Raw genomic sequence first — 15341 nt, 5'->3', positions numbered from 1 at the left:
GCACGTCCGTCGTCACGGTCGTCCTTTTAACTCTGACCTCTGTCTCTATGTACCTCAAAGCTGTCCAATGCTGGCTCTCGACACATTAAGGTCGAGCGGATCAGCCGTAACATGTATCGGCGATACGTCCTGGCGTATCCTCGACAGTGGAAGCGCCTGGGGATGATCGACGATGAACGGCAGTGCACGTAAGTACTATACTGTATCTCACCTTCGTGTTCTCCTCTGCTATGGAATTGATGGCAGGCCCGGATGGCGTATGAATCGACTGCCAGATCTCACGGGGTCGTTTAATATCTCTCGTTGTTATTTTCAATCTGCAGAACAGCCGGAGAATGCAAGGAGTGCGATGCTCTGTCATGGCCATCTACGAGTGATCGTGTCTTGCGAGATGTGGTCCCTCTTGATCTCCGACCTATAATCAAGGTTTATGTGGTCAGGAATCTCCCACCGAATATTCATCTTACTCCGAATGCTCGCAGGCTAAGTATATCAGCGCAGAACAGCAGGCGCTCACCCTGTATCGCATAGCCCACAACCTCGGCTGCAATCCCTGTGGGCAGTGAAGATGAGATATCATCTGTCAGAGAACCTCCCTGTTGAGCTCAACAGCAGCTACAGGTGTGCCAGCGTCGTATGTCTGCCATCGAACCACGGTGAGGGCTGAACTTGTGCCTGGAGCTGCCGGCACGGAAGTATATAGGCGGCTTCCGTGGGTGACCAAGTACGTGCAACGCCTTCTGTTTACGAAGTAACAAACCGCAGATATGTCCACTGCCGACATTGCCGAGGAACTCATTGCCGCATCGCATCAGCAGTACGTGCACACTTCTCAGTACCGTCATCCTGTTATGTGACAACAATCTATCCGTAGATATGTGAACGTCTGCTGCACAGTAGCAGCGATAGGTAAGTTGGGGAGTAACCAGGCACGAGCTGATATTGAAATCCGAGTTGTGCCTTCACAGTTGTGCTGGTATACGATTACACTCTGACCATCGACCGAGAAATCGGCTTATTTTGGTTCGAACGGAAGCTGTCGGGAGCAAGTATCATCTGTGCACTCGCTCGAACTGTCGCACTCGGGTACGTGATTGTAGCATGTCTCGTCAATCCAGCATCTTGGACACCTACAAGGTGCGCCATCAATCGTCACGTCTGTTACGCAGCGTCATAAACATGCTCTTGTGCATAAGGTGTAAGGGTGTGCTACTAGCATCCGACTTACTCGTGCTGTTGTCATATCTCATCTGGGCAGGTTCGTTATGCGCGCTCGTCAGATCAAGTTGATCTAACCAACATCTCGAATTATAGTCGTGTCCGCTTTCCGGGTGTATGCCCTCACGCACCGGAAATGGGCATCAACGATCTTGACATTGGCTCTCGGAATTGTCCCCGCGGCGATGAATGCAGTGAGTGGTTCAAAAGACTGCTGGGGTACTTCATCGTGTCTCAACTATGACATAGGCCACAATATCCGTGTCGGCTTATCAGGTTCAATCGCTCGGAGGCAAGACTTCCTGCTGGGTGTCCAATCCTGTCCACCCAGCGATGAGTAGTAGGTACGCGCGGTTGCGGTTTTTCGATGCGTTCTCTCCGCGATTCTGACAACATCGCTGCTCGCTCTATTCCTTCCAGATGTACGACAAGCTCATATGCATGAAAGCTTAAATGCTTCCTGACCTCGTTCTTATCCTTTAGTTGTGCTTCTGATAGCCCCTGCATGCGGCATGATATCTGATATCATTGTGCTTCTCATCACGTTCCGCTACATCGTCCACTCCCGTGTCTACGCATGTGGGCCCGTTCTTCTAAACGGGGCCCTTTGCAAGTTCTACTGAGGGCCGGTGAGTACAATTGATACACAGAATACGTAACGTGTGGATGACATGCTCACGCGAACAGGGGCGCTATATTTCGTGTACGTACCACATTGCCTCTAGGGTCCACATTATGATGTCTCCGCAGCGTCTTGACGACCCTGAATGGTCTGCAACTCATCATATACCTCAAGACAGTAAGTCGTTCGACATCTACTTCATGTTCTTCTGGGTAAATCTCTAACTGACATTGCTACAGCCTACCGGATTTGTGGACTCGTTCATCGCTCCGTACGTTTCGCAACCCAATGGCTATATCATAATGCTAATATGTACCTAGTGTGATTCTATCTTCGTGCCCCGCTTGATGCTCGATCTTCGGGAATCAACGGTGGCACCCGTCATACATGCGAGTGGTAAGTGGTGCGTTTCTGTCGGTCACTTGATAACCAACGTCGATTCAGAGGTATTCGAGATGACTGGCAATAGCTATGGTACAACAGCGGCCGGAGAGCATGTACCAAACGATGTCGAAGACCCATACGGCTTTGCATGACCTGTAGGCGGTTTCTCTTGTCTGAGTCACGCAACATTGGGTGGGCGACAATGTTGTCTCGCTCTGATTCCGAGTCTATGTGGAGAGCTCCACGTCACCCTTGCCTTTGTAATTTGATTATCAGCTCGTTGGTGGTGTTTCAAACTTGCATATGATCATGCCACAGAACCCCATTCGAGTCTCCGGGTATCCAAACTTGGTACATCATCCCTGTGGAGTGTGATCATAAATTGACTTACATCTCTGAAAGAGGCCCTTCTTTACCCTTCGAAACCTCCTCCGGCGGTCACTGTCTCCTTTGTTGTGCCACGGTTTTGAATGGCAGCTTCAATACTGGATTCGCCTCGTCGTGTCAGCACGCGGTTCCGGGACACCAAATTGTGCCAATCCCCATGGGGAACTGTCTGTGGACTCGGAGATGATCCAACGGCTCCATGGACGCATACAGCCTTCTGTCACGTCTACGCACTCGCTTGATATGAGTTTGACTCTCACGCCTCAAGGCCCCTAAGCAGTGCTATCTGTGAGGTAAGAGTCTCATCTCTCCACGACTAATAATGAGCTGCTGCAAGTGATGTCGAGTGTTGTCTCACCACTGGTGTTCTCTCAATCCTCTTCCTCGCACAAAACAAGCATGTCTTCAGTGACAGCAGAAGAAGAGTACAGGTTCACTGCGTGCGCAGTGAGTACAGATACACACAGCACTGTCCGTACAATTCACTGCTGATGGTCGTGCTTGACATCTTGAGTAGATATGTGGACGCCTTGTGCGGTTTCGCCCTCGCTGGTAAGTTCAATTAATCATCGAATAGTCCGATTATTCTCAGACGGATAATGCACATGCGTCTCAGTCGTACTTCTATATGACTACGTATTGACCGTTGGTCAAGAGGTAAATCTCATTTGGAGGAATCCACATGGGGCCACCATCATCTTCATCCTGAACCGAGTCATAACACTGGGGCTCGTATATGAATGTGCCGTACAGCCTCGAAATTACACATACGAAGGTAAGCATACGATAACTCTCTGGAGACCGTGTTGCTCATGAGGATCAAGCTGCAAAGGCATCACGATATCATCTCGATATGCATTCTATTCTCGTATCAGATGTGGGCGAGTATGTATACAGTCTGGCTGTTGGTTTCCGACTTCGTCATGACTTTGTTCATTGTGTGTCTAGCTATATCCGCGATCAGAGTGCATGCTCTCACTGGGCGATGTCTGCGGCTGTCGGCGGTGACATTCGCACTGGGGATGGTACCATGGGGGTGAATGTGGTAAGCACCGTTCGAGTTTCATGATGCCAGTAGTGGTCGTCGTTGGACTCAAGATACCGCTGCCAGTACATAGCTACTACGTTGTATTTCAAAGTCGTTCCTGTCGAAAGTCAGCATCTGTGCCAAGCGGACTACAACGTAACCAATGCATTCATAGCAAAGTAAGTACCTGTCGGCTCTGCGTACTCGTGCGTTGTACCGACTTTGTTGACGCAAATGCAGAAGTGCGAGCATGTGCAGGTGTTACGTTGTAGGACCTCTTGACGATCTGGCGTATAGTGCTACCCATAAGCCGTGGATGCAGCATAGCATCCGACCTCATAGTCCTACTTGTGACTATATATAAGGTACTCCCCGTCCATTCGTATTCTCGCAGATCTCCAGCCGCTCCTTCACGCGGATGTTACTCAGAGATGGTAAGCACTTATATCTGTTAATCTTAGATACGTTGATCGCCCTGACAATCGAACATGTATAGGGATTCTGTTTTTCGCGTATGTCCTGAGTTGCGTTTACCTCCTGTTTCAAGAATTGATGATAGCTCAGGATGTTGACCACCCTCAATGCTCTCGAGATAGTTCTGTATCTGACGGCGGTATGTCCTAACCGTCCCCTTTTATATGATAGCTGAGTTCGACGACGGCAACAGGCGAGGGATTATATCAACTACTTCATCGCGCCGTACGCACCCAACTCTACTATCGGTATCTACGTGACGTTGCTCAACCCAACCTCCCTCCAGCATATCAACCGTCCTCGTCTCTCGATTCATACTGAACCTGCGTGAATGTGCTGCTGTAACGATCGTGAGACTGGACTCGCAAGAAATCTCCGAGATCATGGCAGCAGAAGAACCAGCTTCACGGACGTTGACCTTCGCGTTCTCTCCAATCACACGTACGTCTCTCATGATCACGATACAGTGTCCCCAGCTGGAACCGATACTCACGACGTCGCACAGATCTGGACGTAGTGGCATGTGACGAAAACGATGTGCTCACAGATGATGAAGCGCACATGTCAGACATTGGGAGCACTGGAAGTGCTCACTGTGACGAGGACCTCGCAGCGCGCATTGAAACGGGGTCGAATACTGGGCACTGACCGGTGACGTTCGCAATTTGGGCAGTAGCAATGACATAAAAGATTGATATTACTGTGACTGGTGGACCAGAGAATGTATGAAGGCTCGTCCGATGGCAGCCTGAGGCAGCAGCGATCTTGCTCAGACGCAATCTGCATGATTGACACGTGGATACTTATTCCTTTGCTCCAGAATCCAGATATCCACTACGCTTACCAGTTGGAGCCTTCTTCTGCCGAGGACTAATTTCGATCCCGATTACTTACGAACATTCGCAGGAGAGGTACCTCTCTGTTCTCTCGACCTACATCACGTGTCAGTGAACGGACATAACTTATGGTAGTTCGCAAGTTCCTGACGCGCCTGAAGGCCTCCCAGTCGCGAGTCGGAAATCCAGCTGTGACACAGACATAGGCTTTCACCTTCTGTCCCGCGACGTCAACGTGTCCCACCTTCTGTCCCGCGACGTCAACGTGTCCCATCGTGATGTAAGTGATAGACTCCGCCAGCTCGGCCCGATGCTGACGAAATGGACTAGATTTGGACGTAGCCACTCGCACAACCTTAAGACGAGGTACCTGTATGCACGTAAGCTGGCATGTCAGACGTGGCCAAAGCCTGGATAAACTCACCAAGACCCAGGACACCCGGAGATGTACACAGACAGGGGCTTGTCCTAGGATCAAAGTCTGAAGTTAGACATCACAGGGCGTTTCGCTGCCAGTACGCAGCAATCCGAGAGGCCGCCGTCCGATCGGACGAAAGCATCTCCGTACTCCAGCTCGTTCGATGCTCTCGGGCGCCGCTCCTTTGCAGCCATGGTTCCTGTTGCGAAGTTTGATTGCGACCGGGGGTGCTGAAGTACTAGAGATCTAGGTCGCGGAGGTTGCGTCACCGAGTCCAGCAAATGACATCGCCAAGGATGGCTGGTTGGCAAACCATTGGCTTGGACCGACATGCGATGGTCGAGGTCGGAGAAGACCTATTAGCATGGGAGGGACACGTACGGCAAGCACAGAACAATGTAGACGCAAGTACGTCACACTTGCGGCCAATCGGGGAATACAGCAACACCGGGAAAGTTAGCATTCGAAGCGACCGCTACGCCGCGAGTGCGACAGCCAACCGCGGAGGATCTGCACTCTCTGCCGTTGGACAAGAGCTTGATATTGATCGCGATTTTGAGCAGTGTGACTGCCGTTTGCTGTGCGTGCGACGCAACCTCGGCGAAAAGGAAGACTTCGGGGTTGTAGCGCACTTAGACAGTTACGTAGCCGTGGGCAGGTGAAGGACGCACGTCATTTGCAAGTGCTTGACATACGCATGCGCTCTTGTCTTGGCCTTCGACTTTCATTCGCGGGAGCCACGTTGTGCGTGGGCTGGACTCAGCTGTAAAAGCAGCGGTGGGCGTGACCTGAGCTGAGTGGATGACGAAGACGGAGAGAAGACGGACAGGTATGCGCATACCGGATAACTCGTTTCCTCCGACCGACACTGCACGTATCTGTCAGCGGCAGCCTTGTTGCTCGTGACCAGCATCGATATTGACGTTTGTTCCAAGCGCGACGGACGGTCGATGGACAAGACTGGAAAGGCCATGCAGAGAATAGAGATACGTTCATTATCATTGTTGCCGCTTCTGCTTCTGCCCAACCGACGGCGAACATACAATTACATCTTTTCTATACTTCGTTTCAGCTGCCAGTGCACGCCCCGGAGACTGGCGCGATCGCGGGCCTCACGCAGACTTCTTCGCATTGATGATGTCCACGAACTCGGGTTTGAGCGACGCGCCGCCGACCAGGAAACCGTCCACATCCTGCCGGGTCGCTACCACCGAAGCGCGCCGTCAAGCACCGTCCTCCCGCATAAGCAATGACGGACTTACCGAGCTCCTTGCAGTTCGCGGCGGTGACGCTGCCACCGTAGATCACGCGCGTGCTCTCCGCGACGGCGGTGGAGACCGCCTTCGCGAGGTACGCGCGGATGTCCGCATGCGCTTCCTGTGCCTGCCCCGACGTCGCGACCTTGCCGGTGCCAATCGCCCACACGGGCTCGTACGCGACCACGATATTCCTGCGCATCGACGTATATATCTCAGCCGACCGCGACGAAGCGCAAGAGATGGTACACACGCCCAGTCAGACTCCTTGAGCGTGTCGACGACGGGCTTGAGCTGCGCTTGGACGACCTCGGCGGTCTTGTTCGCCTCGCGCTCCTGCAGCGTCTCGCCGACGCAGAGGATCACGGAGAGACCCGCCTCCAGCGCGGCCTTGGTCTTTTGCGCGACAAGCTCGGACGTCTCGTGAAACAGCGTTCGGCGCTCGGAGTGGCCTGCGGAAAGAAATCGAGGTCGGTGAGTTGTATAAGACGGGCTGGGCGTGGACGTACCGAGGATGACGTAGGGGATCTGGGCGTCCGCGAGCTGCGCGGGGCTAGAATGAAAGTAGTGTCAGGTTCAGATGGTAGCGACACGGGCGGCGAAGCGGCTTGTGCGGATAGACGTGGAGCGATTCGGAGGACTTATCATCACCAGCACCCAAACGACGACTACAAGCGCACGTCTCCGTTCCTTGCCCCTTCGCCCTTCTCCCACCGCACACCCGGGAATACAGCCTGCCGCGCTGCCCTACCGCTGTCCACCGCCTCACCAGGCCGAAGCGCACTCACCTGATCTCACCCGTGAACGCGCCCGAGGCTTTGAAGTATGAGTTCTGGGCCGACACCTTGACGTCGCCGCGGAGGATCTCGCGGAGGGTGATGAGCCAGATCGCGGGCGGGGCGATCACCACCTCTACCGCCCCGTCAGCTCGGAGCGCAGACAACAATGCAGACGAACACACCGACTGCGGGGTCCAGCGTCGCATCATTCAGAACCTTGACGATCGTCTTCTTCTGCTCCTGCGTCCCCGGGTTCATCTTGAAGTTTCCGCCGACGAAAAACTGGCGAGGCATCTTAGGAGTGGTGGTGAGGGGTCGGGGTGGACGTTCGGCGGTTGTGCAAAGACGGGCTCTGCGGTGATGGGTTATATGAGGAGACGGGTGTCTAGGGCGGGTCCGGGCGTGTAGCTAGTGGATGTCTGGGCTCTGGACCGGAGTGCTCGACTGAGGCGACCAGTGTGCAAGTCAGACGAGGCCTATCGCCGCACGATCGGATCGCACCATCTTGACGCGGTCACGTGTTCGTCTTGGGTGACGCGCGCCGCGCGATGCAGTACTAGTGCGGCTGGGATAATCGTATCAATCATTTGCGCCAGGGCTGCAACTCACCAAATAAAGAAGATGTCAGGTTGATGTATTCCGGATGGAGACGGTAGCAGTCTATCAGGTGAACGCCCATTGCAAGGATGAATCATAGCTGGTACGACTACATATCATAATGGTACGATCATAAACCATGAATACCAGCCAAATGCACCTGCCCAAATGCTTACCTGTGCTCCTGCGCAGGACTCGCACAAAGACTGCATCACAGTACATAACCGTCGCGTCGCGTCCAAGCCAGTCATGTTTGCAAGTCGCGCCAGTACTCGACCACGATTGCCGAATCCTCGTAACAGCCGCTGAGCGCGTTCGTGAAGATCGGGCGAGACACGAGGGAATGGCGGCTGCGTATACGCCACGAACACACCAGCATGGGAGGGTCACAATTCTCTCTGTTCAGAAAACATGTCGTTCGTGGTGGCAGCATGACCCGTATTCCTGGGGAACAGGTTGTTTGCGGAACCTGTTATGTTGTGATAGAGATTAGAGATGCCGTTCACTATAAACACAGCGTCACGATCTTCTAAGTATGATTAACCTCGGTTGGACGTCAGTCACGACCCGATTTACCTGCATCGCTTTTAGTAGACAGTAGTTCTGGGAGTGTGTGCGCCATATACTTGGCGCGCTGGATCCGAACTGGACACATGCGCTCTAGACGGAAGAGCATCCCTACTTGTCTGCTAACGAGTGAACCGATAGCAAACAAGTAAGACTGCCCATGCGTCTCCGTGTCGTCGAGCGGGGGGGTACGTGTCTGGCAGTCGAAGTCCTTTTGTGGTCTGCAGAAGTCGTGGGTTTAAATAAACTGAGCAGAACGGAATTACAAAATGCCCCGCAGCCATACTCCAGCATGTATATGACACGTCGAGTATCGCCAATTGATCTTGATGATGACAATACCTCTCTTGGCTGAAGCGACTTGTAGAGCATTGCATCGAGGTCGAGCTCAGTTTGCTTGTGGTGGCTCAATGAAGAGTTCCGCCACAAAACAGATGACGACAGAAAGCGTATGAATATTGAGTTCAGCATTGCTGATACGATTAGCCCAGCTTGACGACGTTGACGGCAACCTTATTATGTATGGCGGGGACGCTTCGAGTACTTCACGGAGCCCGTCCTCGTACTTTTTGCATCCATCTCGGGCAACCGGACAGCAGAACGGAGTGACAGTGAGATGAAGGCCACACTCGATGCACATGGTGGTGGTTGGAGTTGAAGTGCGAGAGCGTGTCGAACGCGCGCGACGCGCCTGTGGCCCGCGCGCCTCGTGGGACAAGCAAGTCCTTTGTCCTCTTCATCCATGTTATCCTCGCGACGTCGACCCTATCATACTACCTCACGCACATCCCTATGTCCACGAACCCGAATACGTACACGCCCATGTTCTCCGCAAGCTATTCCGACCGCTTCGACGAACACCAGCAGCAGCGCGCTGCGCAGAAACGCCCACGGGCGACCTGGCGGAGGGGCCTGCGCCCGGACAGCGAGACACTGCGGTTCGGATACTACCTGGAAGAACGCACACCATCGCCCGCGCCGGAGCGTACTCGAACATCGATTCGGAGTCGGGCCCGTCGACGTCGCGCGCGAGCACGCCGCCGCCACCCGCAGGTGGTGCGGAACGAAACCGTGCGACAGTCGCGAGGAGACCGCGCCTCCAAAGGCGGTTCACACGGTGGCCTGCGTGTGTATATTCGCAACCTCCAGGTCGTCCTCCCTAGCTTCTCCCTCTTCTCGCAACCACCACCCAAGTCGCAACGTAAGAGTAAGATGGCAGTCAAGACACATTGGTTGGTCTCACTATGGTGCGTGGCAGTCTGGATTCGTCAAAGAACGCATGTAACAAAGGGGTGCAGGTTCGCAATCACGATCCCGGTCATCTTCTGGGATGCTGGCTACTGCTTCATGCGGTACGTATGGTTCTATGCAATATGAGGAACAGCGTCCGAGTCTTGGTTCATGAATCGCCATCGGCGAGTCTTCGTGGCGCACGCACTTTGATGAATCTACCGCTTCGCTAGTGGATTCTTGTTGTGAGACACTGCCTTATAGTGATGCTTGGCTGGCGGTCGGCTCATGTCTCCGTCTTGAGCCGAGGTCAGTCATAGATACGGAGCACAGCTCTCATTCGCCTCGACTACGGCAATAGGAGGTCGATACTCGTTGACCCCACTGCGAAGGTTGCTATTACAGATTAAATGAACATTGTTCTCTGGGGCTCGACCTATCTACTTCAAGGGCAATGGCTGGTGACATGACGCTGGAAGCCTTGCCAGATCTCGCACAAAACTCTGTTTACTTCAACACGTTGGCAGGCCGTGACTTCTCAATGTCATTCTGGATACTTCCTCCTGCCATCTAGTCTCTCATGTCCATCGGAAGCTGTCCTTGATACTCATCGGCGTCTAATGATAGGCCGCGGTCCATGGTCGGTGGTGACCTACACTGGATCTGGAAGCCCTATGCGCTGTACCAGGAAGTCGACTACGTGCGTTCAACCACCATCCACGTGTTTTCTGCCTAACGTATCAAGGCAGATCTATGGCGTAAAAGCTTTGAAGGAGGGAGACGGCTTCCCTAATGCTCAATGTAAGTGCTCCCGGGCGCCTGGCCCAACAGCGCTCCGACTCACCGTGTATGTCTTGACCCCTAGCTCTTCTGAACGTTGTTGAAAACTTCATGAACATCGGTTACCTATACCTAGCGCACGTCAAGGGCTCGCCGTCGGCACCGTTGCTGGGCTTTGCGAGTGCCGTTATGACCATTTCGAAGACTGCGCTCTACTGGCTCCAGGAGTACTATTGCTCCTACTGCTCCATCGGCCATAACACGCTCTACAACCTGATCGTGCTCTGGATCATCCCGAATGGGTGCGCGTTCCGTTCCTTGTGCCGTGATACTCCGTTAACTCGTCTTCTTTCAATCTCCTGCAGGTTGTGGCTTCTCGTGCCTACCTTCATCATCTGGCAGCTGGCAAAGATATCACCTCTGCACTGCACGTTGCAGAGAGAGTCAGCAAGAAGAGGCTTCGGGAAGAAGCATTGAAGATTGCTGGGTTGCCAAATGCCGTACGCCCTCTGGACCGCCTGCCGGAAAAGGATCATATGTCTGTAATTTAGGGTAACACTACCACGCTACCTCCGTCCCGTCTCAAGGAATGTTCTTGCTCTATGTCACCGACCGTGCCCTCTGGGAATGACATGCTGTGTTATGCTGTGTATGGGAGAGGCACATTCAAGACGTTCCCTTGGGAGCGGTGCGCGGGTCAAAGTCGGACGTACCTCTGCGTCAACGCCAGGCAAGACCCATCGCTGTCTGTTGCACGGCGCAGCGTGCCAGGCGCGTATGTAAGGTGCGAACTTCTGCGTGCGCCTTTTCATCAATCTTATGTAGTGTGCGAAACGCCAGCGGGTCATCGAGGCTAGCCATACACGGAGATAGTAGCCTACCAACCGTTCATGATTTGTGCAAGATCTCTCCGGCTCGGAGATGCGTCAAGCGCGATGGACATTCATTTCCCCAGGTGAAGCGAGATAGGGGGGATGAGGAACGGTATGTCTGATCTGGTACCCTCGCAACCCGCGACGTGAGGACCGTCTGAGACTCGTTCCATGACATATGCTCCCGTGTTGCGGCCGCCAGGGTATGGGATGTGGAACGATCGGCTGTGCTGTGCGATGTTGTCAGACGCGGTTCACCCAGAAGGCAAGTATTGTAGCTCAATTATCCCGATAATTCTGGCCGCGAACCTTCAGAGGCCAGCCGGCAAGTCAGCAGCGCTGCTGCAAGGGAGGACCCGGGATGCTCGACGCAACAATGACCCGCTGTAACAGTCCTGCGGGTCTAATAGCTTATCACAGGCCCATCCTGGCCACCGAAGATCGTCCCGGTGTGTGCCCTCGCGTACAAGTGCATCTGCCAATGTGCAGACGTGCAACGGAACAAGGCGGAGCGGCATCGCGAAAGCCATTGGCAGCAGGCCCGGCGGGGCACCGTGTGCGCAGCTCACCATCCGTAACTCGGAATGCGAGGTCCGGACACGATCGCGCCGCGTCATGGGCGACCAGCTAGTGGGAGAGCAACGTGTGTGCCAGGAGGGGCTGGCGTTGGGCTGGCGGGCCCGGTTGCCTACAGGCACCGGAGGCGTGCGATGCCTAGCGCGAACCACGATTCAACGGGCGATGGGAAGGCTTCCCGAGGGTTTAGAGTTGGGTCGACGTACCGCTGCGTCGTTTATGTGCTGCTGTGGAGAAACCGGGGAGGAACTTGCCCAGAAGACCCGGACGCAGTCGCGCGTGCCTCGCGACACGGGGGATCGCGCTCCGGAACCTTCGAGCGACCTGACCTTTAACCGACGGACGAGATAGCGTAGCCGACTCAGGCTTGACGTCCTAGGATCGGGCTGGTGGGTATCACTTCTCGGTATGGGAGCGCCCAGCGTTCAATATCGTGGTGTGGACTGTCTCGGGCCGCGGCACTTGCATCCGTCCATCGAGTGCGAGCCGTCCAAAGGTGCGTAGCCATCGTCCAGTGTACAGCTTCTGATCGTGTACGCGTGCTCGTCGACACTTCAAGAGCCTCCGGCATACTGATCTACGGCCTTGACATGAATGATTGAACTCTACTGCAATGGCACAACGCGCTGCTACATGTCCCGAATAGTTGCAACCGGGTAATACAATTCCTGGAGCCCCGAAACCCTGTTTTCCAATACTGCAGCCACTGGTCTCGTTGAGAACTCAACTGCCCGGGTCCGCGTTCCGCTGATCGTCCAGGCTAATAACGCACATAAAGAGAGGTGCGGGAAAGTTGCGATTGGTACGAGATCTGTGGCGTTTCTGAACCCATATAAGTCAGGTACACAAGGTAATAGACACGACAGAGAAGCCCCGTCTCGGAGGAAACATCGGAGGGTTTGATAGAATCCTCTCTTGCAATCTAATGCCCCAATGCGTATGAGCAGCGATCTACAGGTGATATCGCGCAGTGGCACATGCCGATGGATCGTCGTGCGACATGGCGAACTGACACAGGCGGTGCGAATGCGAGGGTGCATGCGCTCATGAACGATGTCACCTTGAGTACCTCGGCAGCACTAAGTGCTCGTTTTGACTCGGCCCATCGTGGATGGCGCTCACGCCCGTAACACATTGCGTCGATACCTACCTGACGTACACGCTAGAGTGTAGGAGACGACGAGTACGACGTAAAATAATCGACAGTAGAGGACGATAGGATAGATAGGCCGGCGTACCGGATCACGATCCCACTGTCCCACTATGCGAGCATCGCACAGTGCACTAGAGTCACCGAGGTGTGGTAGCCTAATACAAATAAGTTACATGGCATGGACCATTCGCCGGCTCTCGCAAGTCTCGATGACATAACACGTGGAAACCCTGGATGTCCATCATGCAACTCGGCAGGCGATGAACTGCAGGCAAAGCCTCCGACCATGACCACCGTGCGTCGCGGAGACAGAGCGTACAGACGTACGGCAGAGTATTACATAGGGGACGGGAACCGAGGCAAGCAGTCGAGTTTTCGAAGGACCGACAACGCGATCCGACATTGGGATAATCCCGCGGGTCTGGTAGGAGCCCTGAAGATTGCAAGTCCGTAACACAAGTAGCAAAGAGACTTCAGGGTCCTCCGGAGCGCGTCGCTGGGCGATCCGACGTGATCTAATCCCGAGCCGCCTGTAGGTTGCTTCGAAGAAACTTCAGGTACATAGCCAGTATTGCGACACACCGAGCAGGTCGCGCACCACATTGTCTGAGCCCGGTGCAATCTCGCGACAACGCGGCAACCAAAAGCAGGGGCGCGTTTGTGCACAGTGCGGTTGGTCATCGAGAACCACTGTGCAGGAAACTCGTTCGAGAGTTCGATCTTCCGGAGCGCCTGCGTGCTTGCTCTACGAATAATCTGACTCACCCGGTTGGCTTCTTCAAGCTTCCCTCTCCGGACGAGGCAGTGCGAACGTTGCCCGGAGCACGAAGCGCCGCCGTGCAAATCTCCGCAATCCGAGGCCCATACGGCGATATGGACGCATGCTACATCCGCACAGTGAGGTTATCTCTTGTCTCTTTGCAAGAGCCGAGTCGCGAATGCGCATACCTGGGAGACGGTCGAGTCAGCACGGCCGGTACTAGCCAAGCCAGAGGCAGGATTTGTGGTATAGGCGGTCCAAATGGATACTATCGGAGGTCCATGAGCGGCTCGTATCTTGTACTTTCCTTTCCGGCCATTCTCTCGGTGCGCCAGGTGAGAACGCGGGCGATCGTCGATAGCATCCTTGTCCGCCCGTCGGATGTGAGCACAGCGCGGATATATGCGTGGTGAATCTGAGATGCGGTTAGATAACATACAACAGGACTGCAGAATTCAGGGACAAGGCTCGGAGTCTCGGTCTCGTACCTAGTACTTGCAGTGTAGACTCGAGGGCATGTGTGCGGCCAGCTGTCCTCTTTTCGCCGACTGCACACCCGAAATGAAGCGAAGGGCGTCATGCTGTAGAGTGCTGCGCAATGGAGACGTCGAAGAGTCGGAATGGCACGCCTTGGGCTTCGGGAGGCTGTGATGAGGTCTAGACTGTCGTCGCTGAACTGGCATTGTGTTGCCTGCTGTAAGTGCGCCCTCGTATTGAGGGTGCCGGCCGCGAAACAAAGGGTATCGGTCTACAGGGTAGTTGAAATCGGTCATGGGAGGCATGGAGATGGTAGACTGGTAGACGGCGGCCCGAGCTCGACCATCAAATCGGGCAAGTCTTGGCTTGTTGCAATTGTTGCAAGGGTGAAGCAAGGTGAAGCCGCGGCTTTGAAGCTTGAAGGGCACAACGCACCGAAAGGTTATACTTAAGAGCCAACACGCAATAACAGCGTGGAATTCTTGAGGCTGTTGCTGTGATGGAATATATCAATTCGTCACGCACGGACATACGACGAGCAACACCCGTCAGTCATTCTGAGGACCAAAAAGGATAAGGCTAATTCCATACATATCGCTACACCTTGGGTTGAAAAGTGCGCACAGGCAGAACATGTCGGTCTGGGTACCTGGGAAGTGGCATTACCATATCGAGGAATGTCGAGGCGAGCTGGACGAAGCTTGTGGCCGAGGTCAACCGGCAGAGGGTGCAGATCGCTCGACGAGAAGGTCAGACAAAGGCTGACCTCACTCCATCTGTGCATAAGTAGTCTCACGTAGGCACACTCTAAAGCGACCTCTTTGAATGGGGGAAATGTACATATGTGGCCGTGCACGCTGTCTTGGGTCTATATGGCAATATGAAATCAGCTCAGCTATGAGTACTGTGCTTGCATGTATACATAACT

The 15341-nt window shown here is 54.2% G+C and overlaps 5 protein-coding genes across 5 annotated transcripts; 3 read left to right on the top strand and 2 right to left on the bottom strand.

Moving 5' to 3' along the window:
- Nucleotides 1-767: 767 nt before the first annotated feature.
- Nucleotides 768-1848, top strand: B0H18DRAFT_1008325 (uncharacterized protein; the record flags this gene model as incomplete). Its single annotated transcript, XM_048028774.1, has 6 exons — nt 768-817; nt 955-1137; nt 1197-1258; nt 1315-1412; nt 1468-1608; nt 1639-1848. 5 exons carry the CDS (start codon nt 768-770, stop codon nt 1606-1608), a joined length of 534 nt encoding a protein of 177 aa, XP_047893272.1. The 3' UTR covers nt 1639-1848.
- Nucleotides 1849-4056: 2208 nt separating this feature from the next.
- B0H18DRAFT_1211344 (uncharacterized protein) lies at nt 4057-4795 on the top strand (the record flags this gene model as incomplete). Its single annotated transcript, XM_048036413.1, has 5 exons — nt 4057-4072; nt 4135-4150; nt 4203-4251; nt 4306-4337; nt 4399-4795. The coding sequence occupies 5 exons, from the start codon at nt 4057-4059 to the stop codon at nt 4637-4639; spliced, it is 354 nt and encodes a 117-aa protein (XP_047893271.1). The 3' UTR covers nt 4640-4795.
- Nucleotides 4796-6301: 1506 nt separating this feature from the next.
- B0H18DRAFT_367393 (Triosephosphate isomerase) lies at nt 6302-7728 on the bottom strand. Its single transcript, XM_048037784.1, has 6 exons — nt 7584-7728; nt 7411-7534; nt 7132-7175; nt 6876-7074; nt 6629-6816; nt 6302-6570 (listed from the first exon to the last, which is right to left on the bottom strand). The coding sequence occupies exons 1-6, from the start codon at nt 7693-7695 to the stop codon at nt 6479-6481; spliced, it is 759 nt and encodes a 252-aa protein (XP_047893270.1). The 5' UTR covers nt 7696-7728; the 3' UTR covers nt 6302-6478.
- A 1852-nt stretch (nt 7729-9580) lies between these two features.
- On the top strand, nt 9581-11460 carry B0H18DRAFT_1008295 (uncharacterized protein). The gene is made up of 7 exons (XM_048028773.1): nt 9581-9812; nt 9864-9917; nt 10423-10495; nt 10545-10596; nt 10661-10877; nt 10941-11359; nt 11416-11460. The coding sequence occupies exons 1-6, from the start codon at nt 9778-9780 to the stop codon at nt 11050-11052; spliced, it is 543 nt and encodes a 180-aa protein (XP_047893269.1). The 5' UTR covers nt 9581-9777; the 3' UTR covers nt 11053-11359; nt 11416-11460.
- A 2675-nt stretch (nt 11461-14135) lies between these two features.
- B0H18DRAFT_367264 (uncharacterized protein) lies at nt 14136-15304 on the bottom strand. The gene is made up of 4 exons (XM_048037783.1): nt 15005-15304; nt 14849-14907; nt 14425-14778; nt 14136-14351 (listed from the first exon to the last, which is right to left on the bottom strand). Exons 1-3 carry the CDS (start codon nt 15195-15197, stop codon nt 14425-14427), a joined length of 606 nt encoding a protein of 201 aa, XP_047893268.1. The 5' UTR covers nt 15198-15304; the 3' UTR covers nt 14136-14351.
- Between the last annotated feature and the right edge of the window lie 37 nt (nt 15305-15341).

Source organism: Fomitopsis serialis (assembly GCF_022376445.1).
Source record: "Fomitopsis serialis strain Sig1Antser10 chromosome Unknown B0H18scaffold_34, whole genome shotgun sequence".
NCBI lineage: Eukaryota > Fungi > Basidiomycota > Agaricomycetes > Polyporales > Fomitopsidaceae > Fomitopsis > Fomitopsis serialis.
The sequence above is the reverse complement of the archived record's forward strand: the minus strand, read 5'-3'. Positions and strand labels throughout refer to the sequence as shown.

Bases quoted from the DNA above. Each gene is read 5' to 3' on its own strand.
- B0H18DRAFT_367264 (XM_048037783.1), bottom strand. From the start codon at position 15,197: ATGCACAGATGGAGTGAGGTCAGCCTTTGTCTGACCTTCTCGTCGAGC. The intron at 14,908-15,004 runs GTATGGAATTAG...ATTCCATCACAG, and splicing joins AACCCAAGGTGTAGCGATAT to CAACAGCCTCAAGAATTCCA. The intron at 14,779-14,848 runs GTGCGTTGTGCC...AATTGCAACAAG, and splicing joins CTCTTAAGTATAACCTTTCG to CCAAGACTTGCCCGATTTGA.
- B0H18DRAFT_1008295 (XM_048028773.1), top strand. From the start codon at position 9,778: ATGGCAGTCAAGACACATTGGTTGGTCTCACTATG. The intron at 10,597-10,660 runs GTAAGTGCTCCC...CTTGACCCCTAG, and splicing joins CGGCTTCCCTAATGCTCAAT to CTCTTCTGAACGTTGTTGAA. The intron at 10,878-10,940 runs GTGCGCGTTCCG...AATCTCCTGCAG, and splicing joins CTCTGGATCATCCCGAATGG to GTTGTGGCTTCTCGTGCCTA.
- B0H18DRAFT_367393 (XM_048037784.1), bottom strand. From the start codon at position 7,695: ATGCCTCGCCAGTTTTTCGTCGGCGGAAACTTCAAGATGAACCCGGGG. The intron at 7,535-7,583 runs GTGTGTTCGTCT...ACGGGGCGGTAG, and splicing joins GACGCTGGACCCCGCAGTCG to AGGTGGTGATCGCCCCGCCC. The intron at 7,075-7,131 runs GTACGTCCACGC...TTCTTTCCGCAG, and splicing joins GATCCCCTACGTCATCCTCG to GCCACTCCGAGCGCCGAACG.